The following is a 27,616-nucleotide window of genomic DNA, read 5'->3' as shown; positions in this document are numbered from 1 at the left end:
AGAGACCTAGAAGTGAGATTACAACAAAGGTTTAGAAAGAACATTTGAAAAAAAAAAAAACATTTGAAGGCCTTTGAGAGGTTTATACTCTCAGTATAAAGTGAGAATGTTATATCATCCTCACTTTCACTAAGAATTTAGGTTTAAGAAACTATAATTCACCATAATTTAAAATTATTGTAGTTTGTTAAAATAAATAAACAAATAAATAAATAAAATTATTGTAGTTTGTTAGAGTAGTTTGAAAGCAACTAGCACCTCAATTATTTTATAGTATATATTAAATGTTTTATAGTAACTTGGAAAAAATATATAATCCAAGGGTGTAAAGCAGAAAGTGAAAGCCCCCTTCTCACAATCCCAACCTTTTAAAGTTACCAATATTAAATGCTTTGTTATATATCCTCCCAGGTATGCATCTTTGATTTTTTTTCCCTTCTCATATATCCTACATTTGAAAAATTATTCCTATTAGATAGATCCCTTAAAGTAAGTAGGGCTGTTGTATCATGGGATTTGTGTTATTTTTTAAATATCCAATAAAAATATTTTCATAGGACTTTTTCGTTAGTTTTAGAATCACAGCAAAATTGAGAGGAAGGTAGAGATGCCGGTACGCTCTTGGCCCCCACACATGCATGGCCACCCCCATTCTCTATATCCTCCACCAGAATGGCACATGTGTTAGAGGTGATGAGCCTACACGCACGCACTGGGTATTCACGTTAGGATCCGCGTCGCTGGATCTCCTCTCCATTACCCTGCATACCGCCCCAAACCATCTGCACCGATACGGATGCATACCAAGAATAAAGCGAAAACAAACAAAAAATCAATGTTCTCTGTACGAATCCTAAAACTAGAGAAAACGACAAAATTTAAATCGGCTGTTAGCCCCACCACGGACACTACTGACCATGTGGTGAATTTAATTTCATTCCGCAATTTCTACTTTTTAAAATTTCTGCTATTTTAAAGTCGATGTAGGATACATAGAGGAAACTCTCCTTCCATGTTAGTAATGGAAAAAAAATACAGTGGCTGCGCCAATAAAGAATCCCTTCGTGATCCTTTTCCCCCAGAATTTACACCGGGGCAGGATCTTGGGAAGAGCCATGTAGCATCCTCATCTCCCTAGCAACCCAAGTCTCTTACACAATCGTCGTGGTCCTGAGTGATTGATGGTGGTCGCATCCAATACCGTCTTCTCACTTGCCCTTTCCAACCAATCAAATGGAAGTAGCGGCCTAGGGGGCGTTCCCACCGGTGCAACTGGGGGGCAGTGTCGCTCTGACGCCTGCTGTGCGTCATCAGTCTGCGCTCAACACACGTTTCGCCCGCTCCGCGCCGGGGAGCGGTTACCTTGTCGCAACAATGAGCTGCGCCGCGCGGGCGGCGGTCCGCTCCCTGTGGCGGCTGCGCGCGGGCACCCTGCGGCCTCTCACAGGTAAAAGAGGAGCGCGGACGCGGATGCGCGGGAAATCGGCGGGCCAGGGAATTCGTCGGTGTCCTGGGCCGAAGAGGTCACGGGGGCCGACGTTCGTCAACGTCATCCGGCTGCGACGGAGGCGTGAACCTGAGGGCGCTGATAGGCGGGGCGGGAGGGGCGTGGCGTTCCGCCGGGACGCTTGGGCGGCGCGTTGGGCGATGACGTCATTGTGCACCTGTGCTGGGCGGTCCCTGCAGTGGCGGTCGGCGTTCCGGGCGGAGGACAGGTGGCGACCTGGAAAGTGCAGAGTCCGCGTTGCGGTCGTGCGGCCGGCGGCGTGGGCTTGGTAGAAGCGTAGGTTCAAAGGTCGCACCCCTGACCTACGGGGTCCCCTTGTCTGCATTTTAACAAGACCCTCGAATGACTTGTTTGCTCTCTAAAGCTAGAGAAGCACCAGGGGGGTGGAGGAAGCTTAGAATTCGGATTAGGGAGATGGGTTAGGATCTCCAGTCCTTCTCCAACCTTTTTTTTTTTTTTTTCCATTAGAGCTGCCCCAGAAAATTGTTGTGAGGTCTTTTTCTCAAATTTAAATCATGTGTGTACCACCTAAAGATTTTTTTTTTAAGATTTTATTTATTTATTTTTTTGTAAATTTATTTTTTATTGGTGTTCAATTTGCCAACATACAGAATAACACCCAGTGCTCATCCCGTCAAGTGCCCCCCTCAGTGCCCGTCACCCAGTCACCCCCACCCCCCAAGGATTTTTTTTCTTTTTTTGCCTTTTAGCAATACCATTTGTACTTTTGATTACTAGATGTGCTTTTTCTACGACGGTGTTCCGTTTTCAAATTCAGTAATATCATGGAAACGGAATCCTTATGGTAAAGACGGAAAACCAGTATTGCCTGCCCCTAACAGAGTAATCAAAAAAAATAAATGCTCTGGAAACAAGTATTAAGAAGGTATTTGTAAACTGAGACATTCTGTTTGATGAAATCAAAAAGATTGCAAAGGAATTTAGAAGAAAGTAACTCTTACTACATGGGTGTATTTAATGCATGTTCGTAAATCACTTAATATCTTCCGATATACCGCTCAAAATCTAGGTACCATCATTGTTAGGTGTTTCACCCTTTGGGAAGGCACTAACATGATATAATGCATTTGAGAGCTTTTAGCACTGAGCCCCAACTTTATTTTTACTCAATTTTAAGATGTGTGACAATGCAGGCAAAACTCAGGATTGTTAAACGTGACTTTTAACGTTCTTTTGTTGAGCCAGTGAGCGTAACAGAATAAGAGTCCCTGTTTTTCATTTATAAAGTTACTTTGCTTCCTGTATCTCATTTTATCGTTATAACTCAGTAAGAAAGGTGTTACTATTGTATGTCTCCTTAGGAAGGAAATAACCTGATGATTATTGCCAATTTTATATATAAGAAATGGTGATTCTGATTTGCCCAAGGTTAGTGTTAAAGACAGAAAACATCTTTTCTTTTCTTTCTTTCCTTCCTACCCCTCTCTCCCTCTGTTCCTTCCCTTCTCCCTTCCTTGATTTTTCTTTTTCGGTAATCTCTACCCCCAACATGGGGTTTGAACCAACAACCCTGAGATCAAGAGTCACATGCTCTACCAACTGAACCAGCCAGGTGCACCAACCATCCCATAATTTTTAAAGATACCTTGTAGAGATTGTGAAAAGGTAGAAATGGCAAATATTTCAATACCCAATCTTCCACACACCCCACAAAACATCATCTATTAGGTGCCTGAATCTGGGAAAGTGGTGCAGTGCTAGGGAACTATTTAGTATGGTTTTTTTTTTTTTTTGAAGATTTTATTTATTTATGATAGACATAGAAAGAGAGAGAGGCAGAGACACAGGCAGAGGGAGAGGCAGGCTCCACGCCAGGAGCCCAACGTGGGACTCGATCTCGGGACTCCAGGATCGCGCCCTGGGCCAAAGGCAGGTGCTAAACCACTGAGCCACCCAGGGATCCCCCTGTTTAGTATGTTTTTAACAGAAATATAGTGCTGTCCATCAGAAGTCAGCTGTGTGTTTGAACTCATCCTGTGTACTCAGTCCCTTGCTATTTCTCATTAAATGTGTTTTTGGTTTTTTTTTTTTTTTAATGAGTATTGGCTTGTCTTAAAGTTCCTTCCCATTAATATGTTTTTAGATAGGAGTAACAAATGAAAGAAAAGGCGAACAAGATTATCTTGAGGAATAGGGCCAGCTCATCATTTTCAGTTTTAATTCCTAGCAGTCATGTTTCTGCAAGGAGGTCAAATTAATGGGAGCACCAGTTCTTGGACTTAGAGGCAACAACTTGGGACAGCTACCTTGATTTCATCAAATGTGTCAAATTGTTCTCCATATAAAAACATGGGCATTAACCACAGTGACCTGCTGTCTGATGGCATAGATCTGAGTGGTGCATTATACCTAGCAGCATTTGGACTCCATCCAGTTGTTGATGTCTACTTCCCAGGTTTCATCCAGTTTCGTGAGTCAGATGTGCTCAGTGAGATGGAGCAGGTTATATGGAAGAGGGGATCAAAGCTGGGTCACCATGCTTCAGACCCCCATGTCATGCTCCTTTGTTTAATGAGGCATTTAAAACCCCACCTGGTCAAAAAAGTTCAAATGAAGAATCACCCCAAATTTTATCTGGCCTACCCCATCACTTTTTGTCCAAAGTACTCAAGCCTTTTAATGAAAACCCTACAGATGTACTCAAAGTGAGGTTTTCTGCACATTTTCAGGGTGTTGATGTTAGCCTAAATGAAAAGAAGTATGTATTAACGATATGGTAGGCATACATAAGAGCCTTGGAACACATCTCAAGATGATACCAACACACATCACAGTTCACATTACAAACTTACTGGCCTCCCTGGGTCTCCACTTTCATAACTGCAAAATGAGCTGATAACACGTTATACACCTAAACTTGTAAAACTCTAAGGTAAAAAATTTGGGGGGTACCTTAATGTAAGGCTCAGAGAACACATTGAAGGTGTCACTACTAGGAGATTTTTTTTTTAAAGACTAAATTTAATCTGTCCTGAATAATTTACATTTCAAAGACAAGAATTTCATTGAACTGATAGTATACCATAACAAGATCAATCCTAAGCCCCAGGGCACATTTTCCAAATCCCATGCCCATGGGTGTTTTGAGAGGACTTAAATCTGTGGTTCTCAACCTTGATGCAGAAAAGATTTGTCCAGAGCTTTTATAAAAATCCACCCTGAGATTAATTGGGGAACAACACCCATGGTTTTGAAAGCTCCTCAGGAGGTTTTGTGCAGCCAGGGTCAGGAACAAAGTAGGCCGGGTAGGGAAGTGAATTGTTCATCTAGAGGCCACGTGCCTTGCTGCCACGTTAGCTGCCTGGTGAAAAGACAGGTTCAGTATTTCCAGATCTTTCTGTGATTAATGTGAAGCCAGAAATCCAGATGTTTAGGTAAAATCTATGCTTTAAGTGTTGGTAACTAATTCATTAAAAAAAAAAGATAGGGATCCCTGGGTGGCACAGCGGTTTGGCGCCTGCCTTTGGCCCAGGGCGCGATCCTGGAGACCCGGGATCAAATCCCATATCGGGCTCCCGGTGCATGGAGCCTGCTTCTCCCTCTGCCTGTGTCTCTCCCTCTCTCTCTCTCTCTCTCTCTGTGTGACTATCATAAATAAATAAAAATTAAAAAAAAAAAAAAAGATGGGCGGGAGCGTGCCTGGCTAGCTCAGTCATTAGAGCATGGGACTCTTGATCTTACGGTTGTGAATTCAAGCCCCGCATTGGGCTTGGAGCCTACTTAAAAAAAAAAAAAAGCAAAAAAGCAAAAGAACACTGCAGATTAAACAGAATACATTTATGAGCATACCCTACCCACGGGGAACTCATCTGTGACCTTTGTTCTAAGGCGCCTCTTTCTTCTGCCTATAAAAGGAAACATCTGTTTTACTCAGGAGTAATAAAGAATAAAAACATTTGTGTTGCAGCGTATGGAAGAAGAATTGGTGTCAGGTTTTACAGTTCAGGAATGACCTTAGACAATGTCAATCGGGCAGCTGTGGATCGAATAATCCGGGTGGATCATGCAGGTGAATATGGAGCAAACCGAATCTATGCAGGACAGATGGCTGTCCTGGGTCGGACAAGTGTCGGGCCAGTCATTCAGGTGGGTACTTCATTATCTCCACCCACCCACCCACTGGCCTAGTCTTACTGAACAGCAGGGGGGTCCAGAAGCCTTCAAGCCATGAATCACATGAGGTCATACATTTGCAAGGGAGAGCAAAAATTGGTTATTTTAGGGTGGGCAGTGGAGCCAGTGAAAAATATATTATTCTTTTTATGTGTATGGCACCTGGGTGGCTCAGATTGTGATCCCGGGGTCCTGGGATCGAGTCCCACATCAGGCTCCCCATAAGGAGCCTGTGTCCCTCTGCCTATGTCTCTGCCTCTCTCTGTGTGTCTCTTGTGAATAAATGAATAAATAAAATCTTTAAAAAAAAGTATCCTTTTTATGTGTAAAGCACAGACATACAGTACACAAACAGATATATAGTATACCTGAAGTATTAAAATTACATCATGGAATGGGCAGTAAAAAAGGGTTGAGAATAATTGCATTGGTGAAAGCACCAGTTGCTGAGAGGTGGTGATCCTGTCCCCAGTGGGGATATTTTATATATATATTTAAAGATTTTTAAAATTTATTTATTCATGAGAGACAGGCAGAGGGAGAAGCAGGCTCCTTGCAGGGAGCCCAATGCAGGACTCGATCCCGGGTCTCCAGGATCACACCCTGGGCTGAAGGCGGGTGATCCCCAATATTTTATATTTTATAATGAGAGGCAGAGAGAGGGGCCTGGGCTTTGTTGTCACAAAGACCCGGGTTCACGTTCCAGCTTTCTTCCACCTACCTGTGTGACCTTGAGGAGGTTCTATGACCTCTCTGGGTCTCCATTTCCATATCTGTGAAATGAGCTGATAACACCTACCTCATTGGGTTTGGGTGAGGAATAAATAAGGTGGCAGTCATAGGGCAACCAACACCATGTCTGGCATGTAATAGACAGCACGAGTTAAATTGCCTGCTCTGAGTTCTTGGGCAAGTTGCCTAATCTCTCTGTGCCTCACTTTATCTGTATAATGGGGATAATAATAATAGTTTGTGCAGATTAAGTGAATTGCCTTCGTAAAGCTATTTGATAGCGAGTGCCTGGCACTTAAAAAGTGCTGTAATTTGGGGGATCCCTGGATGGCTCAGAGGTTTAACCCCTGCCTTCAGCCCAGGGCGTGATCCTGGAGTCCCAGGATCGAGTCCCATGTCGGGCTCCCTGCATGGAGCCTGCTTCTCCCTCTGCGTGTGTCTCTGCCTCTCTCTCTCTCTCTCTCTCTCTGTGTGTCTCTCATGAATAAATAAATAAAATCTTAAAAAAAAAAAGAAGTGCCATATGTTAACTCTTTTATCATTCTCCCTTTTTCCTTTGTTTTTTTAATAATAAATTTATTTTTTATTGGTGTTCAATTTACCAACATACAGAATAACACCCAGTGCTCATCCCGTCAAGTGCCCCCCTCAGTGCCCGTCACCCATTCACCCCCACCCCCCGCCCTCCTCCCCTTCCATCACCCCTAGTTCGTTTCCCAGAGTTAGGAGTCTTTATGTTCTGTCTCCCTTTCTGATATTTCCTACCCATTTCTTCTCCCTTCCCCTCTATTCCCTTTCACTATTATCTATATTCCCCAAATGAATGAGAACATACAATGTTTGTCCTTCTCCGATTGACTTACTTCACTCAGCATAATACTTTCCAGTTCCATCCACGTTGAAGCAAATGGTGGGTATTTGTCGTTTCTAATGGCTGAGTAATATTCCATTGTATACATAAACCACATCTTCTTTATCCATTCATCTTTCGATGGACACCGAGGCTCCTTCCACAGTTTGGCTATTGTGGACATTGCTGCTATAAACATCGGGGTGCAGGTGTCCCGGCGTTTCATTGCATCTGAATCTTTGGGGTAAATTCCCTTTTTCCTTTGATATAAATGATACTTCTATTCTAGCAGTCTAGAGGGAAATGACACAATAGGTGATATGCTGCCCTCCTGATTTTGGAATGGGCTGAACACCTCATTTCTCATTAATTGTGGACTTTGTCCTTGAATAGGCTATGCGGGTCCAAGAACTGCTGGAGCCATGGTTCATGGCCCACTTATCTGGAATTGAGGGAACAGGCTCTTCTCTTGGTTTGTTGGCACCCTCTGTATCCACGATGCTTTTCAGTTGATGTTTTGCTTTTTCCCTCAAGAATTCAAGGGGAGAGGGGGAAATAGCAGTTCTCATTTTTCATTACATTTCCACATTGCTTCCTTTTCCTGACTTAGGGCATGTAGCTTCTCCTTGGTATGTAGCCGGTGACCTCTATGTGATGCTTGCATGTCTTTATTGTTATGTTTCTTACAGAAAATGTGGGATCAAGAAAAGGACCACTTGAAAAAGTTCAACGAGTTGATGGTTGCATTCAGGGTGCGGCCGACGATTCTGATGCCCTTTTGGAACGTGGTGGGGTTTGCACTGGGTATGTGTCTGTCCAGAAGAGCTTACATGAGTTTAGGGATCTGGCAGTGATTAAATCGGTAAAGTACCGATTTCGTAATTCTTTATGTGTCCTCTTAACCACCCTTTTATTTCCTTAACATTTTTAAAAGTCAAATGGACTTTTTTGGGGGACTTAAATTTACTTAATTTTACTTACTTTCTTTTTTTTTTATTTTACTTAAATTTACTTAAATATTTATGTATTTGAATCAGTACTTTTATAAATAGAAGGTGCGATAAAAGCAAATACAACAGAGAAGGAAAAAAACAAGAGCAATTCAGCTGTATCCAGGTGATGTTCTCTGACAAAGGTTCTAAGCTTGAGATCAGCTCACTCTTAAAAAGGGAGAAGACTGGGGATCCCTGGGTGGTTCAGTGGTTTAGTGCCTGCCTGCCTTTGGACGAGGGCATGATCCTGGAGTCCCGGGATCAAGTTCTTCATCAGGCTCCCTGCTCTCTCTCTCTTTCATGAATAGATAAATAAAATCTTAAAAAAAAAAAAAAAAAAAAAAAAAAAGGAGAAGACTAAATGTTAGAAAAGAATCAAAGACATACCCCAAATGAAGACTTTCTTCTTGCTATAATGAGAGGGTTCAAAAGAGCCTTGAAAAGAGAATAGCATTCTTACTATGTGATTCGGGATTTAACAGTGTGACCTAGTACCACCTAAAACCGGTTTTCACTGGGCAGGTTGCTCCTAAGCATAGATGGCAGTGTCTAGAGACATTTTTGGCTGTCACAATCAGGGCTGCTACTGGCATCCAGTGGGTAGAGGCCAGGGGTGCTGCTAATGTCCTCCAATGCCCAGGACAGCCCTAACAACAGGGAATTACCCAGCCCCAGAGCCTGGAGTACTGAGCTCGACTAACTCTGACCTGACATGATCTCTCCTCACCAGTGTGGTCTCAGTCCCATCCCTTTCTGCTCTGGATTTGACAATTCCAGGTGCAGGAACTGCCCTGCTTGGGAAAGAGGGAGCAATGGCCTGCACTGTGGCTGTGGAAGAGTCCATAGCACATCACTATAACAACCAGATCAGGACGCTGATGGAGAAGGATCCTGAAAAATACGAGGAGCTTCTTCAGGTATTTGAATATACTCTGGAAAGGGGCTGCCAAGGGAGAAAAGGGCAACTTGGTAAGGAGGAAAAAAAATAGAAAAGTAGGGAATGACAGGCCTTAGAAACCTAGGAGAGCACCTCATTCTAAAGGTAGCAAGCACAGAAAGCCAAAGCCGTGGGCCCTGGTCACATGCTCAGGGAGAGCTGGGACCAGAAGCTATGTCTCCGGAGCCCACATCTATATTCTCCACTTCTGGATCACTGAAAGATTCTGAACAAATGTGAGCACAAAACCCTCAGAATAAATAAATGAAATAATAGGTATCTTCAGATGATGTTCTATAGCAAATAAGGGAACTGTTTAATTTTTTTTAAGTCTAAATTAGGGATTGGTAAATCCTGGCCTGGGGCAGACCACCTATTTCTGTAAATTGTTTTATTGGAACATAGCCACACCTGCCCGTTTAGATGTCCGTGGCTGCTGTCCCTAGCAGAGTTAAGTAGGTGTGAAGGGGACCATACTGCCTGTGGAGCTTGAAGCGTTGATCTCCGGCCCTTCATAGAGAAAGGTTGCCTACCCCTGTCTTAGATGGTAGTATGAGGATTTAACCTCCAGGAGGAGATAGGACAGCAGGAAAGTTGGATCCTGACTTGCTTTGATTTCTTTGTATTTAACCAGGTGATAAGGAAATTTCGGGATGAAGAGCTAGAGCACCATGACATAGGCCTTGAACATGACGCACAACTGGTAGGAGACCTCCCTTTACTATTTGCTTGTGGGACTCTGGGCACCTTATTTGGAAGAGGGGTGAGAGGTTTTTGTGTCTTGAGAAGTAGATTTCATTGTAACCACCAAAGAAAGCAAACTAAAACAGTGCTTTGACAAAAAAGCAGGCCAATGTGTTGCTCCCAGCTGGGATCTTGTTTCTTGCTTCTTCCTTCATCATTTCCACTAGCAGCTTCCTTCCCCTTCCTGACCAGAAACCAAATGATTCAAATGCTCTGACAGTCATGAAACCACCCCAACCTGATGAATTAAAAGACATTGTTAGATCTTAAGTCTTATCCAGAGAGTTCCAGCCTTGCCATACCAGGCCATGTCTTCCTGCTACAAGTGAACGTAGAACATGTTTCTTTTGTTTGCTTATTATCATTTTTAACAGGCTCCAGCATACACCATTTTGAAGAACCTTATCCAGGCCGGATGCAGCATGGCGATATATTTATCAGAAAGATTTTAAAGTATGTCCATTTTCCCCTGTCTACAAAAGATGACAGTGATTTAACAAATGGCACTGGCAGAAAAGGAAATGTGCAATTATTGTTATATGAAACTTGTTAATAAACTGCAGGAGCTTTTTTTTTCATTAGTAAAACTGTCTAGTGTTTTTTTTTTTTTTTTCCCCTGTACTGCCTTCTGCTAGAAGGCTGACCGCTCACCGGGTTTATTCCAGTTAAAACAAATGAAGCTCTTCCTTGTTTGTTCCATAGTCCATTATTTTGTAAAACATTAAGAATGAATCATTAAGAAAATAATGGGAATTTTTTTTTAGATTTATTTATTTATTTTGGAGGGGATGGGAATGCACACGCATGAGTGCAGGAGAGAATCTCGAAGCAGACTCCCTGCTGAACACAGAGCATGGCGAGGGGCTTGATATCACGACCCTAAGATCATAACCTGAGCCAAAAGCAAGAGTTGGATGTTCAACTGACTGAGCCACCCAGGTGTCCCAGAAATAAGAGAAATCTTTAAGAAAGAAAATTTGATTTCACTCCTAACCAAAGGTAATTTCAAACATGAGGGTGTTGAAGATCAACAAAGCAAGACTGTCAAATCCATTAGTTAAATAGAAAACTGCCGTTATTTCCAGCGGCCTCCTTAGCTGCTCTTCCTCTCTTCTAGATTTCTCCTTACCAGAGGGTGCCAGGGTGTCTTGCATGGCCCAGTTTTGTCTGTCCTCTTTGTCTTGGTATCCCATCCTGCCTTGTGGCTCATTCCCTACCATTCCCTTTTCAGCCCAGCTTTCTTATTTCCAAATATCCAACTGTCTACCCAGCTCTTCCACTTGGAAGTCAGAGAGACCCTCAAGCTCCACGTGCCCCATCTGAACTCCTCCCCCACCTCCATCCCAATGACCCAGCTGCGTTCCTTATCACAGTTAATAGCAGCTCCATCCTTCTGGTCCTCAGGCTAAAATCTCTAGACTCACCTTTGACACCTACCTAAATCACACCTCCATCCAGTCTGCCCGGACATCCTACAGGCTCTGCCAAAGCCTTTTCACTGCCTCAGGAGCTGCCACCCTCATCTTACCTGGATTATTTTAGAAGCCTCCTTACTATTCTTCCTGCCTTACCCTGTCCTCCCACAATTCATTCTCCACCCACAGCCACAGTGATCCTTTGAACTGTATGCCAGGCCATGTTCCTGCTCAGCTCAGAAACCCCCAATGACTTTTCCCAGTTCCCTCAGCATCAGAGTCAAAGTCCCTAAAATGGTTTCTAAGAACCTGTGTGATTTGGCCCTCTGACCCCTTCCCCTTTTCCTCAATGTGCTCCAGCCATGCTGGCCTCCTTGCCATTTCTCAAAACACCAAGCAAGCTCCTGTCTCAGGGCATTTGCAATGGCTATTCCCTCTGCCTGCAAATAGCCACATGGACAAATCCCTCACCAACTCTCAAACTTTTGTCTCATGTCACCTCTTTAAAGGAGGCCTACCCTGACCACCTCTTTCAAAATTGCAAACCCTATCCCACTGCATGCTTCATCCCACTTGTTCAACTCTTCCATTTTTTTTTCTCCCCATAATGCTCATCAACTTCTGGCATATTATATACTGTACTTACTTGGTTTTTGTTTGTTTCTCCCTGCAAGACTGTAAGCTGTATAGGTCAGGAATCATTTTAATCACTGGCACATAAATAGTCATCAGTGGGATTGGATGAAGAAATAGCTCTCCCTTGTTAGAAGTCATTTTCACATAACTAGCAATTCAAGACTACTCCATGTGCTTCTCCACAAAATTCAGTAGAGATTTATTTATTGAAAAGATGCTACCAAGTCAGGCTGGGCCCCTGGGTTCTAGATCTATAGAGTATGGTTTGCTATAAAACTCAAAATCTTCCAGCCAAGAAGAAAAAACACACACACACACACACAAAAAAAAAAAAAAAAAAAAAAAAAACAAAAGCAAAACATGCTACCAAGAAACCAAAGAAAGGCCATTCTCTGTGCTTCTTGCTGATTTAAAAAGAAAACAACAAAAACCAGGCTGGGTATCCACATGCAAAAGAATGAGTTTGGACCCTTATTTCACAGCATATACAAAAATTAACTCAAACAGATTAAAAATACAAATGGTAATGCTAAAACTCTAAAACTCTTAGAAGACGTAGGGTGAGTCTGTGTGACCTTGGATTAGACCAGTTTCCTAGATTTGACACCAAACGTACAAGTAACAAAAGAAAAAAGCTTAGATAGATAGGACTTAATCAGAATAGGAACTTTTGTGCTCTTCAAGAAGGTGAAACATAGCCCACAGAATGGGAGAGAATGTTTGCAAATCATAGATCTGATAAGGGATTTGTACTTAGAGTATATAAAGAACTCTTACAACTCAACAATAAGACAAATAGCCCCATTAAAAATAGTCAAAGGATGTGAATAGACCTGTCTTCACAAAAGATGTACACATGGCCAATAAGCATTTGAAAAGATGCCCCAAATCATTAGTCCTTAGGGAAAACCACAGTGAGATAACAACCCACAATTACTACTCAAAACGTAGAAAATGACCTATTGGCAAGGGTATAGAGGAACTGGATCCTCATTAAATACAGTTACCATATGATACAGTAACTCTAGGTATAAATCCTGAAGAAATGAATACCTGAGTTCAAATACATCTACATGAATGCTCACAGCAATGTTATTCCTAATAGCCGAAAGGTGGAAACAATCAAAATGTCTATCACCTGATTTGTAGATAAGCAAAATGTAGCATATCTATACCTTGGAATATTATTTGGTTGTAAAAAGGAATGAAGTAGTGTATAAAAAAAAAAGGAATGAAGTACTACTGAACGTGCTACAATATTGATAAACCTTAAAAACATGATATTCGGGCACAAAGTTGCAGAATGCGAAAATGAAAATGCTGGAGAAAGATGGTGATGGTTGCCCAACGATGTGAATGTACTTTAGGCCACTGACCTCTACACATAAAAATGGTTACATGATAAATGTTATGTATAGTTTACTACAATTAAAAAGAAAAGCTAAGTGAAGGAAGCCAGACAAAAGGCCACATGTTGTATGATTCCATGTATATGAAATGTCCAGAAGAGGCAAATCCATAGAGATAGACTAGTGGGTGCCTAGGTTGTAAGGAATGGGGGGCAATGGGGAGTAGCTGCTAATAGATAGTTTCTAGAATTTGGGGTAATGAATGTTCTAGAATTAGCTGGTGGTGATGGTTACAGAACCTTGTGACAATAGTGAAAAAAAAAAAAAACATTGAATCAAACACTTGAAAATGGCGAATTTTATGGTATGTGAAGAAATGCAATAAAAAATACAGGATTTATAGTTTTTTGCTGTAAATGAGAGCAAATTTCAATCCCCTCTATTGAGTGGGGAAATGATTTCTTTTAACATGCCACCCTTCAAGTCAGCAAAGCATGCAGAAGCCTTGATCTTCTGAGATGCTGATGCTGCATCTTGGCCTCCCATGTCAAAGCTAATTTTTAAGTATTGCAGTCAGGAATCTTAGTCATATAAAGATATTTTGTACAATACCTATTAAAAGTCCAGATTTGTTGCTGTTTGTTTAGCACCCCGTTCAGAATTGATGGCTGATGTTTTGTGCTTCTGAGAGCTTCCAGAACAAGACCAGAGAGATCTTCCAAATCCCCCTGTGGTTGTTTTTAATTCTATTACAGCTTGTCCTCGAGTATTAACAAGGTAATCTTGTCTTTCCCTTACTTTACTGCTCTGACCTTTCAGGGAAAATGTGATTTTAAAATTGGACACCATCCAAAGATGATGCCAGGAGGACAAAGGATGTTATTCTGGCAAGCAGCATAGTTCCAAAGAGGCAACCTGAGATACGATTCCCTTGCTACTCAAAGTGTGGTCCATAGACCAACAGCAGTGGTATCTCCTGGCAGCATGTTAGAAATGCAGAATTTGGAGCTCCTCCCCAGACCTTCTGAATCAGAATCTGCATTTTAACAAGATGTGGTGGTTTTAGACTATGTCCACAAATTCCTGGATACTCTTCTGTTCAGTGGAGCCTAATGGCCCTTGCCTCAAGTGTAGGCTGTGCTTAGTGACTTGTTTCTCACAAATGGTGGAAACGATGGAGTGTGACTGCCAAGGCTGCCTGGTCATAAAAGAGGTTGCAGCTTTTACCTTTCTCTCCAAGATCACTCAGTCTAGGAAAAGCCAGCTGCCATGTGGTGAGAACACTCAAGCAGTTAATCTGTGGAGAGGGTCACAGGGCCAAGAGCTGAGGCCGCCTGCCAGTAGCCATGATGTGCACCATCGTGGAAGTGAATCTTTCAGCCCCAGTCCTACCTTCAGATGATGTAGTCCTGGGCGACATCCTGCCTGCAACCTCATGAGACACCCAGAGCCAGGATCACCCAGCTGTCCACTCCTTGGTTCCTGACTCTCAGCAACTACTTTCGATGATAAATGTTTGCTGTTTTCAGCTGCTGAGTTTTGGGGTGATTTGTTATGTGGCAATAATTAACCAATACCCAACACCTCCAGGTGATTTGGAAGCACATTAGTGCAAGAAGCTGAACTGGACCATGAACTTTTGGACGGCAGAGACCGTCTTGGTCATTTCCATACCTTCAGAGCTTAGCACAGTGTCTGACACTCCGTAAATTTTTGTTGGAACAAAATACAAAGTTAAATTGCCCTGTTTTTAAGAAGTGAAAACTTTTTTTTGGTAAAAAAAATAATGCACACATTCCCATGGCGAATTAGTGCTAAAGGGTATTTAGAGTGACAAGTAGGTCTCTCTGTAGACTGCTGTTGCTTTTCAGGAAACTGTGACCAGCAGCTGCCTTACTTTGTGATCAGCTATTAGCAATCTGTCACATAAGACATTACATGGATTTCTTTCTTTTCCCCCCTTCACTTCCCAAAGAAATAGTTGCCTCGAGATGAAACACTATAAAAATGACATATAGGTTAAAAAAAAAAAATGCACAGGGGCTCCTGGGTGGCTCTCAGTCAGTTAAGCATCTGCCTTTGGGCTTGGGTCAGGATCCCAGGATCCTGGGATCGAGCCCCACATCGGGCTCCCTACTCACTGTCAAGTCTGCTTCTCCCTCTCCCTTTGTGGTCTCCCACTCTCTCAAATAAATAAAATCTCCAAAAGAAAAGAAACAAAGCAAAACCCAAAAACCAAAACACAAGGCACTGCTTCCAAACGTATCCCTAAAAGTAACCACTGTTAATAATTCATCGTGTACCTCTCCAGACACTCGAATCTTTTATCCATACATGGACACTTTTGGGTTCGGATCGCTCCTCACTTGGAATAATACTGTGCATCTTTGATCTGCAATCTGTGTTTTTCTTTGGTGCCTTATTGGCCATCGTTCCAGGACAACATGGGTAGATGCACGGCGTGCCCCTGGTTGGCGGCAACACTCTTCCATTTCACAGCTGACCCACCGCCACCACCTGGACGCTGCCTGGCTCCCACCCAGCAGTACTGCTCTGCCTCACCCACTCCATTCCCCCACCGCCCCCCACCCCTGGGGGCACCAGCTCCCCTTGCCCCCTTTAGGGAAGAAGGAGGTGGAAACCCAGTCTGCAGGAGCCGGATGCCCTTGAACTTTACCACCAGGCCACTTGGACTCTAATGTCCTCTCTTCCTTTATCAGTGGACAATTCGGTCATTAGTAACACAAAATTTGGGGACATCTAATGCTTCCGGGGACCACATTTGAATACAGATTCTGGAATTTCAGGAGAGACCTCTCGGCCTTCTCCTTCTTACCCCTTTCGGAGGGGTTCAATACTCTTTCGAGAACATGATATGGACTGGATCCTCACTCCAGGGCCGCCTTAAAAGGAGGCCTCCTTCTTGATCTGATGATCTGAGCAGAAGAAAACATGACCTTTCCCCACCGAGGGAACAAAAGAAACCTTTCCTTAAAACTGGTCTTTTCTGGCTCTTGCCAGATCACAAAAAGGCCTTTCCGACCGAACACGTTTGCAAAGGTTGAAAAGGCGCCTCTGGCCTTCGGGGACGTGCTTCCTCCCACTCGGTCTCCCGGGATGTCAGCCATGCGGGGCGGTGACAGACAGGCGGCAGCTCTGACCCGGAGCGCGTCGGCAGCCAGGCCGCGGGCGCGCCAAGGGCAAAGGAAGGTCGCGGACTCGGCGGCGCCCGCCTTCCGCCACCAGGGGGCGCCCGCGCCCCGAGGTCCGAGTCTGGCCCGCAGAGCTGGCTGCTAAGTCACGTCCAGAGGGTCCCAGGGACAGCGCCTGGGGAGCAAGGCGAGGCCTCTGCTACGCGTTTTGACGATCCCCAATAATCCCCCCTCCCCATCCCCGCTCCCAGAGCAGAATGGATTGGCACGTTGGCGCCATGCAAGAGGCGGAGGGCAGCACATACATGTGCCAGTGGGTGTGGGCCCAGGGACCTGAGAGCATCCTTCTCAGGAAGGATGCATTTTCCTTCTTAGGAAAGGGAGACAGGAAAACACAGGGGAGGGAGATCAACCCCTGCCGAGGGGTACCACGCGGAGAAACCAGCCCCAAGCATCCCGCAGTGCCCAGGGGCCTGCACTGAGTATTGATTCATTATTTCACCCTGCTCCCTGGACACAACTTGCTCGCACACCTTCTTCTGGCTCACATGATGGGCACTTTTTCTGATGAAGGCCATTTACCCTCCTAAGCCATTTATCTCATAAGTGATGTCATCCCACACACTCACTTATCTTATCTCTCTTGGATTCTATCATTGAGGGTCGTTCCCTGCTTTCCTACCATCTCTCCATCGTGGCATGATGCTGTGTAAGGCAAGGCCTGTCCCCACACCTCACTGGCCCCGAGTTAATGTTTGATAAACTAATTTTAGCAAAAAAAAAAAAAAAAAAAAAAAAAGCAAAACACATATGAACTCATAAAATGAAACCAAATGAATTGACGCCAGTAATCACAAGTAATGACAGACAATCCTCCTGCTGTCAATGTGAATAGACCTAGAAACTGTAAGGGGAACCGTGCTGAGTGGAGGATGGAAGAGCAGGAGGGGAGAGATGGCACCTGAGGCAGAACACAGGAGACAGAGGTTCACTGTAAGGGAGCAGTGGCTGGACAGCAGAGGAGAGGCTGTCTGCAAGGAGGGGGGCCCGGGGGGCTGTAGTTAGCAGGGGTGGGGGGACGTGAGAACGGATGGAGACACACTGAGTTCTTCTTTGGTACTTGCACCTAGTCCTAAGTGGCCCATTGGTCAGGTGGGGCCTATAGGTATTTGGAGGTGGGTCGCCTGCTGAGCCTGTTTGCTTCAGCCCAGTGATCACTGTGGGTCCTTTTACCTTACACAGGTTTCCATTGCTCAAGCCTCTTGCCTAAAAGCAGCCTCTACAGAAATATCTGGATGAAAGTATGACGTTGGGAAAGAGGGACCTTCAACCCTCTCGTCCATCTGCTTCCTTAACCCCGCGTGAGCCTGGCAAACATGTAACCTGCAGCTGTGCCTCAACTCTTCTTCCTCAAAACGCTTTTCCTTTATTGCCACTGTGTTTGGTTTTTTGAGAATTTCCCTTTATGATACTCTCTTCATTTTTTAAAATGTCAATTATGTTTCTAGGGTTATGCAGAATTTTCTAATTCTTATTCCTGGAATGCTTACCTGGGCATGTGCATCAGAATCAACTCCTGAGATTAAAAGAAGAAAAAAAAATCTGCTCCTACTGAACAAGAAGCTACATGGCTGGCTTGAGGGATGAATATATTTTAAAAATTCACATGGGGTTCTGATGGGCAGACCTGGTTAAGAATCAGTGGTTTCATGCCATAAGGGCTTCATTTTAAAATCTGTCCCCAAATGGATGCTTTCCCCTGCTTTATATTTTATTTGGGGGGGGGTGGCTGATTCAGGATTTCCATTCTGTTCTACTCCCTTCCTGCACTGTTTTCTCCTAAAATGTGACTTGTTCCAGTTTTCTCCAGTCCATTCAGTACCATGACAGCTGGAAACATGTTCCAGACCAAGTTGTCTTCATGGGTTGGAAACAATGGGGAAGAGCAGTGCTCTCAGTTCTGCTGGGGGATGGGGAGGGATGGGGGGGGTGTGGAGAGCAGTCTTTGTGTAGTATTTTCCATGCTTAGCTTCCAACTGGCTTTATTGAATCTATAAAAGAATTGTGAGGAGATGCCACCTGTTGCACTTGCTTCCTGATGCTCTGTGTATGTATTTATGTTTAAGTAAGACAAGGTCACTAAAAGAATAATTATCTCAATTTTTTTGGTTTTAAGGGAGTATATTATCCTAGGTGCTGCAGAATAAAACAATTTTATTTTAATTTTTTAAAAAGATTTTATTAATTTATTCATGAGAGACACACAGAGAGATGCAGAGACATAGGCAGAGGGAGGAGCAGGCTCCCTGCAGGGAGCTCAATGCAAGACTCAATCCCAGGACCCCAGGATCATGACCTGAGCCAAAGGCATATGGTCAACCACTGAGCCACCCAGCCGTCCCTCACAATCCTTTTTTATAGCATTTAGAAGAGACATAAAACATCTCTACTTTGCTATGATAGAAAATATTAGTTCTGCTAAATGAAAAACCAGATGTTTTCTTCAGGTATGGTTTGATCCAGGAGCTCAAACCAAATACAGGTTCCCCACTCAGTCTTTCTGCTTTCCACAGTGTCGATATTAGGCTCACAATGACACCCCTCCTCCCCCCGTGGCTCTCCTCCTGTGTGGCAGCAGAGTTAGGGCAGCACTTCCATGCATCACCTCCTAACACTCCTCCACCTACAAGAAAGATAAGGATCTCTTCCTCTAGCTTCTGCAGAAGAGAGAAAAACTTTGCTTTCCCAGAATCCACAGCCCATACACCCCGACTCCCCATCTCTAGACTTATTTTTCTCCATTCAGGCCACATTTCTCCTTGTCAGCCACTCACCGTGGTCTCCAGGGGATGTCCTTACCTTTCTCCACCTGTGAAATGATTGCCCCAGGTTGTCAGGGATGAACCTGAAAAACATGTGCTAAGTGGAAGAAGCCAATCACAAAGAACCACAAATTATTATTCCATTTACAGGAAATGTCCAGAATAGGCAAATCTCTAGAGACAGAAATTGGATTAGTGATTATTGCCTAGGGTTGGGAAGCAGGTCTTGGGGAAGAAGGTGACAGCTAAGGGGTTCAGGGTTCTTTTGGGGATAATTAAAATGTTCTAAAACTGTGAGGATGGTCGCACAACTGTGTGAACAGAATAGAAGCCATTGAATTGTCACCTTCGATCGGTGAATTGTGTGATATGTGAGTTATATCTCAATAAAACTGTTGGGGTTTTTTTAGAGGTCATACGTGTCAAGTACTTTTTACAGTACCTGGCACATCCTTTCTGCCTGTTTCACTAGGCCCAGAGGTCACAGTGGCTTCCCACTGTAGCAGACCCTGAGGGGTTCATCAGACCTCAAGTTTAAGTTTCTTTCTTTTCTTTTTTTTTTTTTAAGATTTTTAAAAATTTATTTATTCATGAGAGACACAGAGAGAGAAGCAGAGACACAGGCAGAGGGAGAAGCAGGCTCCACACAGGGAGTCCAACCTGGGACTCGATCCTAGAACTCCAGGATCAGGCCCTGGGCTGAAGATGGCACTAAACCGCTGAGCCACCCAGGCTGCCCTTTAATTTTCTTTCATCCTGACCTTGTCTTTCCGAATAGCCCCATCATAAACCCCCTTTATTGTCTTTATTATCTCCTTTTGAGTGTGCCCCCCTTTCCTGCTAGGACTCTGACTACATTAAGACCTGCTCCAGAAGAAGAGCAGGACTTACTGGCTACTTAGAAAGGAATTTTGTGTGTTCAGTTGACTGGGCCACAGGGTGCTCAGGCATTTGGCCAGATGCTGGGTGTCTCTGTGAGGGTGTTTTTGGTTGAGGTTAACATCTGAATCGGTAGACTGAGTAGAGCAGATTGCTCTTCTAATTGGGGAGGGCGGGTGGTGGGGAGTGGACCTCCTCTAATCAGTTGAAGGCCTGGATAGAACATAAAGTGTGATTTTCTGGAAAGTAGGAGGCAATTCCTTCTGCCAGACTGCTGGACTGGCACCCTGGTCCTTTCCTGACTCAGTACTTCAGCTGAAACGTCAGCTCTTTGGTCTTTTGCAGACTGGAGCTATTACCATTGGCTCTCCTGCGTCTCCAGCCTGCTGACTGTATACATCTTGGGACTCTAACAGCCTCCCCACTCACGTGAGTCTCTTTTTCTATAAATGTAGATTGTCTTGATTCTGTTTCTCTGGAGAGCCTCGACAAGGACAGGACCCAAAGGAAAGATGAGTCAGTGGTGAGTTTCTGGCTGAATGACTAGGAAAACTATCAAAATATAGGAAGAAGTAAGGAAATCAAATCAAGGCAAGTGGTTGGTGTGGGGATGAGAGGGTTTTCTTTTTCATTTACAAACACTTATTTAACATCTGCCCTGTACCAGATAGAGTGCCAGCCCCTGGGGATTGAAAGATCCACGCCGTTGACTCCACTAGAGGCCAAATCCATCCTCGACTCTATCTTTAGCCTCACTCTCAGCATTGAATTAATCTTAAGATCTGTCATTTTAACCTTTCTGGATTGCTTTCAAATATGTATCTTTGGCGGATAGAGATGGCTTCCATCAGAATCACCATTCCTGCCCACCCCCCCCCCCCCATTCCTTTAAGACTCACAACATTTTGAAATGATTTCATTCTGAGTTCAGGAGGACTGTGGTCATATGTGAGGTAGATGAAGAACTTTTATATGTGGAATCGGAAAACAGAAAGTCACTGGTATTGATCAAAGTGCATGGACACAAAGTATATTTTGTAATTCCATATTACTTCAGGTGGCAGGACGGAGGTTGCTACCAATGTTTAGGTTTTTGTTTTTTTTTAAGATTATTTATTTATTCACGAGAGATACAGAAAGAGAGGCAGACACAGGCAGAGAGAGAAGCAGGCTCCATGCAGGGAGCCTGATGTGAGACTCGATCCTGTGACTCCAGGATCACGTCCTGAGCCAAAGCCAGATGCTCAACCATTGAGCCACCCAGGCGTCCCAATGTTTAGTGTTTGTAGGAGGGTGAGATAGTGCCAGAAGAAAAATTATTTGCAGTTATTCCATAAAATCCCATTAGTCAAAACAGGGCCCAGAGTAGAAGAAAGATGGGTGGGGGGCAGAGGACAGCTCCAGAAAGAAGGAAAAAAATACCCATCCTGAGCATCCCTCCTCCTGAGAGTCCCTTTATACTTTATCCCCCTCTGATGGAAGGAAACCTGACAGCCATGGCAAGGAGGGACAGTTTGGACCAGTCACCCCTGGCTCCTTGGAGGTCTGTGGGGCATCGTGTTTGTCTACCCATTTCTGTGGGAACCCAGGGGAGACACTCAGACTGTTAAATCATCTTGGGTGAGGTGGGGCGGGGAGTTGTCTGTTCTCCAAGGTGGGAACCCAACAGCAGGAAACCTTTTCTCCCCCTTCTCCCTTTCCTTCTTTTTATTCTAGATGAGCAGAGATGAGAGAAGGAGTAAATCACTTTACCACGGACTCTACTTTTGGTATTGATTTCTTTTTTTTTTTTTTTTAATGTCCCTTATCACTACTCTTTTTCTTTCTTTTTAAAAAGGTTTTATTTATTCATTCATGAGAGACACAGAGAGAGAGAGAGAGAGGGAAAGAGAGAGGCAGAAACACAGGCAGAGGGAGAAGCAGGCTCCATGCAGGGAGCTCGACACGGGACTCGATCCTGGGACTCCAGGATCACGCCCTGGGCTGAAGACGGCGCCAAACCACTGAGCCACCCGGGCTGCCCTGATATTGATTTCTAAGCAACCATGAACAAAGATGGAGAGATTTGGGAGTTGTATTCAGGTTTTAAAAAATTCAAACCCGTGTCATTTTACCCGCATGCCCATCACCTCTTCACAAGTATTGGCCACCGTCATCTCTTACCTGATGCCACAGTCTCCACCTTGGGCTCTATGCAGCCAGCATTGTCTCCCTCCACATGGCAATGGGATGTGCCCATGACTACATTTAGGCCAGTAAAATATAAGGAGAAGTTCTTAGGTGGGACTCCTAAGAAAGCGTCTTAGAAATTGGGGGAGACAGGGGTGCCGGAGTGACTCCGTAGTTGAGCGTCTGTCTTTGGCTCAGGTCGTGATCCCGGGGTCCTGGGATCAAGTCCCGCATTGGGCTTCCCACAGGGAGCCTGCTTCTCCCTCTGCCTGTGTCTCTGCGTCTCTGTGTGTGTGTCTCTCATGAGCAAACAAATAAAATCTAAAATAAAACAAAAACAGCTAGATTTAGCTCCCTGGCCATAATTCCCTGGCCCACCACCTCATCAGGCTAGTGAAGTGGTTTAGCTGAGATTTGAGCTATTCTTATATACTCTGTTCTGCATCTTAGTTTACTCCCATTATAGTAAGTCTTGGAGACCACTGAGCCACCCAGGAGCCCCCAAATCTAGCTGTTATGGTAAATCAGTTTTTACTGAAAAACAGTCCTGTCCTTCATTTACATGTCTCTGGCTGATTTCCACTGAGAAAGACAGACTTTAATACCTACAACAGAATCTGTATGGCCTATCGAACCTAAATTATTTACCTATTGGCCCTTTGCAAAAAACATTTGTAACCCCTGATCTAGGCCTTGCTCTCATTATCTCTAAAATGGGTTGATGGAAACATGCCTGGGTTCTCAGAGATTGTAAGGATTATGAAACACAATGAACATAAAAACGACGTAGCCTTTACAGTAAATCCTCAATAAACAAAGGTAATTATTATGACTTTCTCACTGATCTCATTCTCTTTTCATCCAGTAGAAACTTCATTTATATTTATATTCATATTTGATGAATATTTATTTTTTTTGGAGATCCAAGCAAATTGCTTTAGATATTAAAGAACAGTTAACAAATCTAGTAAACGTGTGTGTGTGTGTGTGTGTTGGAGGAGTTGGCACTGAGTTGAGGATAGGAAACCAATATTTGTTAAGCCCTTACTATGTGCCAGGTGTGGGATAGATGCTCTCTGTGTGTTATTTCACTGAAGTGTTATCATCCAGGAGAGGGAAGCTGGAACTCAGAAGGAAAAGATGTAGAGTCAGTGACACAGTTAAGTCCCTGAGCTGGGCCTCCAATCCATTGCTACTTCCCTCCAAAGCTCATGCTCTTTCCATTAGAGAAGCACCTAACAGTTGAGCTGTGTCCTTTGCCAGGCAAGGCCTTAGAGCCCCGTACGCCTCACCTGTGGTTTGCCTGGGACAGTCCTGGTCCATGCCTATCATACAACTCACTTAATCCATAGCACCTGTTTTCCCTCTCAAGCATGAGTTTGGACAATAAAGTCTATGGTCCGGACCATAATGTAGGAGGCTTCAAATATCAGCTCAGTGAGGGCTGAGCCCTTTGTTTTATTTACTGAGTGTTCTAAGCACCTAGAACAGAATATGACACATAGTAGGTGGTCAGTAAGTGTGTGTTGAATCAGTGGATGCTTGAGTCAATTGTCAGTGATCCACACAGGTAGCTGCCAAGTGAACAAGAGCCGCACAGCGGGAAGAGGACTATTCTGTTAAAATAACTCTGAACACATCTGGATACCTGGCTCTTGGTCCCTCAATGTGGTTACAGCAAACTGTGCCTAGTTGGGGGTTTGGGTTTTTAGTGATACAAAATGAACATTCACTTCATACCAGATGTGGTCCAGGTTGGGCATCCCAGATGAACAAGGTAAGTATTGTTTAAGGCTGCCTAAAGAACTGGGGTCCCTGGGGCTCGGGGCCCCTCATGCAGGGTCAGAAATTAAACACATGAAATTGAGCCCCAGGTGGCTTTGCCAAAGAAAAGGGAGGTAAATTAAGTGCTCAGCACAGCCCTGACATGAAGGCAGGGCTGATAATCCATCCCTTTTATTCACACAGTATGTCGTGGGCCACTTCCAGCTGCAGAAGAAAGCCTGACCTTTGGAGAGGGGCTATAAAAAGACAGCCAAATTCGCTCCTTCTTTCCCCACAATGCACTTTTCACAAAGGAACAGAAGCGAAGGATCTCTGTGTTCAGGTGAAAGGTACACAAAGGCATCTTGGCATTTTGTCAAGCTAATGGCCAGAGCGCAGGGCAGCAAACAGGATGCTGCTGAGGCTGGGACAGCCTCGTGTGGCCATTCGAGAGCTGGACAGGGCGGCTGCCGGCACAGAGGGGCATCCTTGCCCACCAGCCCTCCAGCACCCGGGGTTGGGGATGGTTTACGAAGCTGCTCCAGAGCTCCAGGGCCAGGAGGCAGAGATCACTAACAAAGCTAACTCTCAAGGACTTAGAAATCACATCTACGGAGCTCCTGGGTGGCTCAGTCGGTGAAGCCTCTGCCTTTGACGCAGTTCATGATCTCAGGGTCCTGGGATCGAGCCCAGTATCAGGCTCCTGCTCAACGGGGAGTCTGCTTCTCCCTCTCCCTCTGCCGCTCCCTCTGCTCCTTGTCTCTCTCCCTATCTCTCTCTCTGTCAGATATATAAATAAAATCTTAAAAAAATGACATCTACATTTGTGATGGCTCAAACCGGTGAGAGTATTCCAAACTCAATTGATGAAAACATCCCAAAATATGACGTTGTCAAAGGTCTCGGAGAAAGTGAGCGGCCTGTTCGTTCTTTCCATCCCTTGCAGCCTGGGGATGGGATGGGGAGGTTCCAGAGGCAGCGGGGATGGTGAAAAGGGACATATTATCAAAGATACCCTTGAAATAATTTCTTAAATTCCTGGTATATACAACATCGTACTATCTCTGTATACCTCGTTTGTTTTTCTTTTTCCAGGGCTGGAACAGATCCCTGCATTTCTCCAGATGAGCTCAGTAAGTTGTTTCTTGGGACCATAATGAAGGGAAATAGCAATCTTACTTTAAAAAAAAAAAAAAGATTTAATTTATTTATTTGAGAGAGAGAACAGGAGCGGGGAGAGACAGAAGCAGAATCCCCAAGGAGCAGGGAGCCTGATGCAGGGGTCAATCCCAGGACCCTGAGATCATGACCTGAACTGAAGGCAGACACTCAAATGACTGAGCCACCCAGGCACCCCGGGAAATAGCAATCTTTGAATATTAGTCACACCCAGGAGGTGTGAACTGAACAGAGTGAGGTGACCAGCAGATTGTCAGCTTCCATCTTGTGCTTAACCAAGAGCCATGTGCCCCAGAGAGCCAGCAGTAGATGGGTGATTTTCCTGCAATCAGTGTTTATATTGTGACTCTCATCTCCCCCCCACTTTATTCCCCGCTCCCCATCTTTCTGCCATGCCATAGCACAGGCACATCTGTCTAGCTATTCATGGGTCCAGAGAAGTTCTCACATCTTAATGCAGGCTTTTCTTCTCCCTAACTCTTTAGATTTCACAGGCCAGTAAAATAAATTCAACAAATATTTCTTTCTTGAGTGATTCTTGCGCCAGGCACTGAGAAGATAATGGGACGCCTGCCCACATCCCAGTGGCAGAGGTAAGTGAGTTGAGACTCTGACCTAGGATCGCCCACTGATAATTTTGCTCAGTTAGGACTTTAGGAGAGAAACAAGCCTCCCTTGATCATCATTGCTATCAATTTCTCCTTAGAAATTGAAAATGGTTATTTAAACATCCAACAGGGGCACCTGAGTGGCTCAGTGGTTGAGCATTTGCCTTCGGTTTAGGGCGTGTTCCCAGGGTCCTGGGATCGAGACCCACTTCAGGCTCCCCAAAGGAGCCTGCTTCTCCCTCTACCTGTGTCTCTGCCTCTCTCTCTCTCTCATGAATAAATAAATAAAATCTTTAAAAAAAATCCAACAGAGCAAAAGGGCATATTCTTATTATTTTTTAAAAAAGATTTTATGTATTTATTTGAGAGAGAGAGATTGTAGGTACACGTGCACACAAGTTGGGGGGAGATGCAGAGGGAGAGGAAGAGAGACAAGCAGACTTCTTGTGGAGCCCGACACAGGGCTTGATCTCACAAATCTTGAGATCATGACCTGAGCTGAAATCAAGAGTCAGACGCTCAACCCACTGAACCACCCAGGTGACCCTCTTTTTGTTTTTGTTTTTGTTTTTTAAGCTTAAATTTTTTAAGTGATCTCTACACCCAACATGGGGCTTGAACTTACAACTCCGGAGACGCATGTTCCACAGACTGAGCCATCCAGGCACCCAGGGCATACTCTTTAAAGGACAGATTTTTTTCAATGATTATATTAGAATCTTATCGTATGCAAATTTAAGTTGTTGGGATTCAGCTACATAAATAAAACTGCTTTGAGTGTAGGAGAGAAATCAAATGACTTGTGCAGAGGACGCCCATCTACCCACCACTTAGATTTTACCTTGAATGTTTAACTTGACTTGCTTTCTCATGTCTGCCCATTTATCCGCCCATCATTCCAGCTCACTTTTTGATACATTTCAAACACAATAGCTGAGGCCAGTACACATCACCCCAAAACACTTCAGCATGCACATCACTCACTAGAATCCAATTTGCATTTATGATTTTTTGAGGTAAAGCTGAGATACTGTGAAAGCCATAAGCCTGAAGTGGACTGACTATTCAATGAGTTTTGACAAATGTGTAATCCAAATCCCTCTGCTGATCTATCAAGGGTAATTTGAACTAAATACAATTTTCTGTTGCTATGCGCTGACTGAAATGTCCCTACCCTGCAAGAAGAGACTCCACCGTAAAATTGAGCTGTATGACAAATTCTCTTCATATCCCTTCTTTTGCTCTTTTGCCCCAGACCCTGGAAAACATTCGTCAGAGGTTCATTCTGGGAACAGTTGACTCAGGGCAGTTTGTGGGGTGGTTCAAGTAATCAGCATAAGAAGGGTGGGTTCGAATCCCAGCCCTGCCAGTTTCTGGCTCTATGAAATAGGGCCAAGTATGTACCCTGCCTGTATGCCTCAGTTTCCCCATCTACAAAATAAGGATAGAACCTGCCTCATCAGGTTGTTCTGTGTGGGGAGGGCTTAATTAGTTAAATTACCTAATTAGATCTTAATTAGAATATTGCCTGCCAAGTAGCAAACATTCAGGGCGTGCTGACCCTTATCACCACATTTGTAGCAGGAGACAGGGAAGAGGAGGTCTCATATCTGACTCATTAACCTGGTAGACAGTGGCTTTCTTTTTTCTTTTTCTTTTCTTTTTTTGATATATTTGGGTTTAAAACATTATTTTATTTTATTAATTTTTAATTTATTTTTTAATTTTTTTAAGATTTATTTATTCA

The 27,616-nt window shown here is 44.0% G+C and overlaps 2 protein-coding genes and 1 long non-coding RNA gene across 4 annotated transcripts in view; all 3 read left to right on the top strand.

Annotated features, from left to right (window-relative positions):
• Positions 1 to 5,614, top strand: part of TMC7 (transmembrane channel like 7) — a 62,320-nt gene extending 56,706 nt beyond the window's left edge. The window contains exon 17 of the transcript XR_012035538.1: positions 5,436 to 5,614. The gene's annotated coding sequence lies outside the window, so the exon portion shown is untranslated. The remainder of the gene's footprint in view (positions 1 to 5,435) is intronic.
• On the top strand, positions 1,278 to 18,671 carry COQ7 (coenzyme Q7, hydroxylase). 2 transcript variants are annotated; one of them, XM_072835947.1, is made up of 6 exons: positions 1,278 to 1,447; positions 5,436 to 5,614; positions 7,913 to 8,027; positions 8,993 to 9,132; positions 9,787 to 9,855; positions 10,271 to 10,483. In XM_072835947.1, exons 1-6 carry the CDS (start codon positions 1,375 to 1,377, stop codon positions 10,346 to 10,348), a joined length of 654 nt encoding a protein of 217 aa, XP_072692048.1. In that variant the 5' UTR covers positions 1,278 to 1,374; the 3' UTR covers positions 10,349 to 10,483. The 2 variants fall into 2 exon arrangements, with proteins under 2 accessions (XP_072692048.1, XP_072692049.1); XM_072835948.1 differs by lacking the exon at positions 10,271 to 10,483 and adding an exon at positions 17,691 to 18,671 and having other exon boundaries at positions 1,288 to 1,447.
• A 209-nt stretch (positions 18,672 to 18,880) lies between these two features.
• On the top strand, positions 18,881 to 23,162 carry LOC140638510 (uncharacterized). The gene is made up of 2 exons (XR_012035539.1): positions 18,881 to 20,672; positions 21,866 to 23,162. It is a non-coding gene; the product is annotated as an uncharacterized lncRNA (long non-coding RNA).
• The last annotated feature ends 4,454 nt before the right edge of the window (positions 23,163 to 27,616 follow it).

Source organism: Canis lupus, chromosome 8 (assembly GCF_048164855.1).
Source record: "Canis lupus baileyi chromosome 8, mCanLup2.hap1, whole genome shotgun sequence".
Classification (NCBI taxonomy): Eukaryota; Metazoa; Chordata; class Mammalia; order Carnivora; family Canidae; genus Canis; species Canis lupus.
Note: the sequence above shows the minus strand (reverse complement) of the source record. Positions and strands in the feature narration are given on the sequence as shown.

Coding starts and splice junctions, on each gene's coding strand:
- COQ7 (XM_072835947.1), top strand. CDS start 1,375: ATGAGCTGCGCCGCGCGGGCGGCGGTCCGCTCCCTGTGGCGGCTGCGC. Junction 5,615..7,912: donor GTGTCGGGCCAGTCATTCAG/GTGGGTACTTCA, acceptor TGTTTCTTACAG/AAAATGTGGGATCAAGAAAA. Junction 8,028..8,992: donor CGTGGTGGGGTTTGCACTGG/GTATGTGTCTGT, acceptor TGACAATTCCAG/GTGCAGGAACTGCCCTGCTT.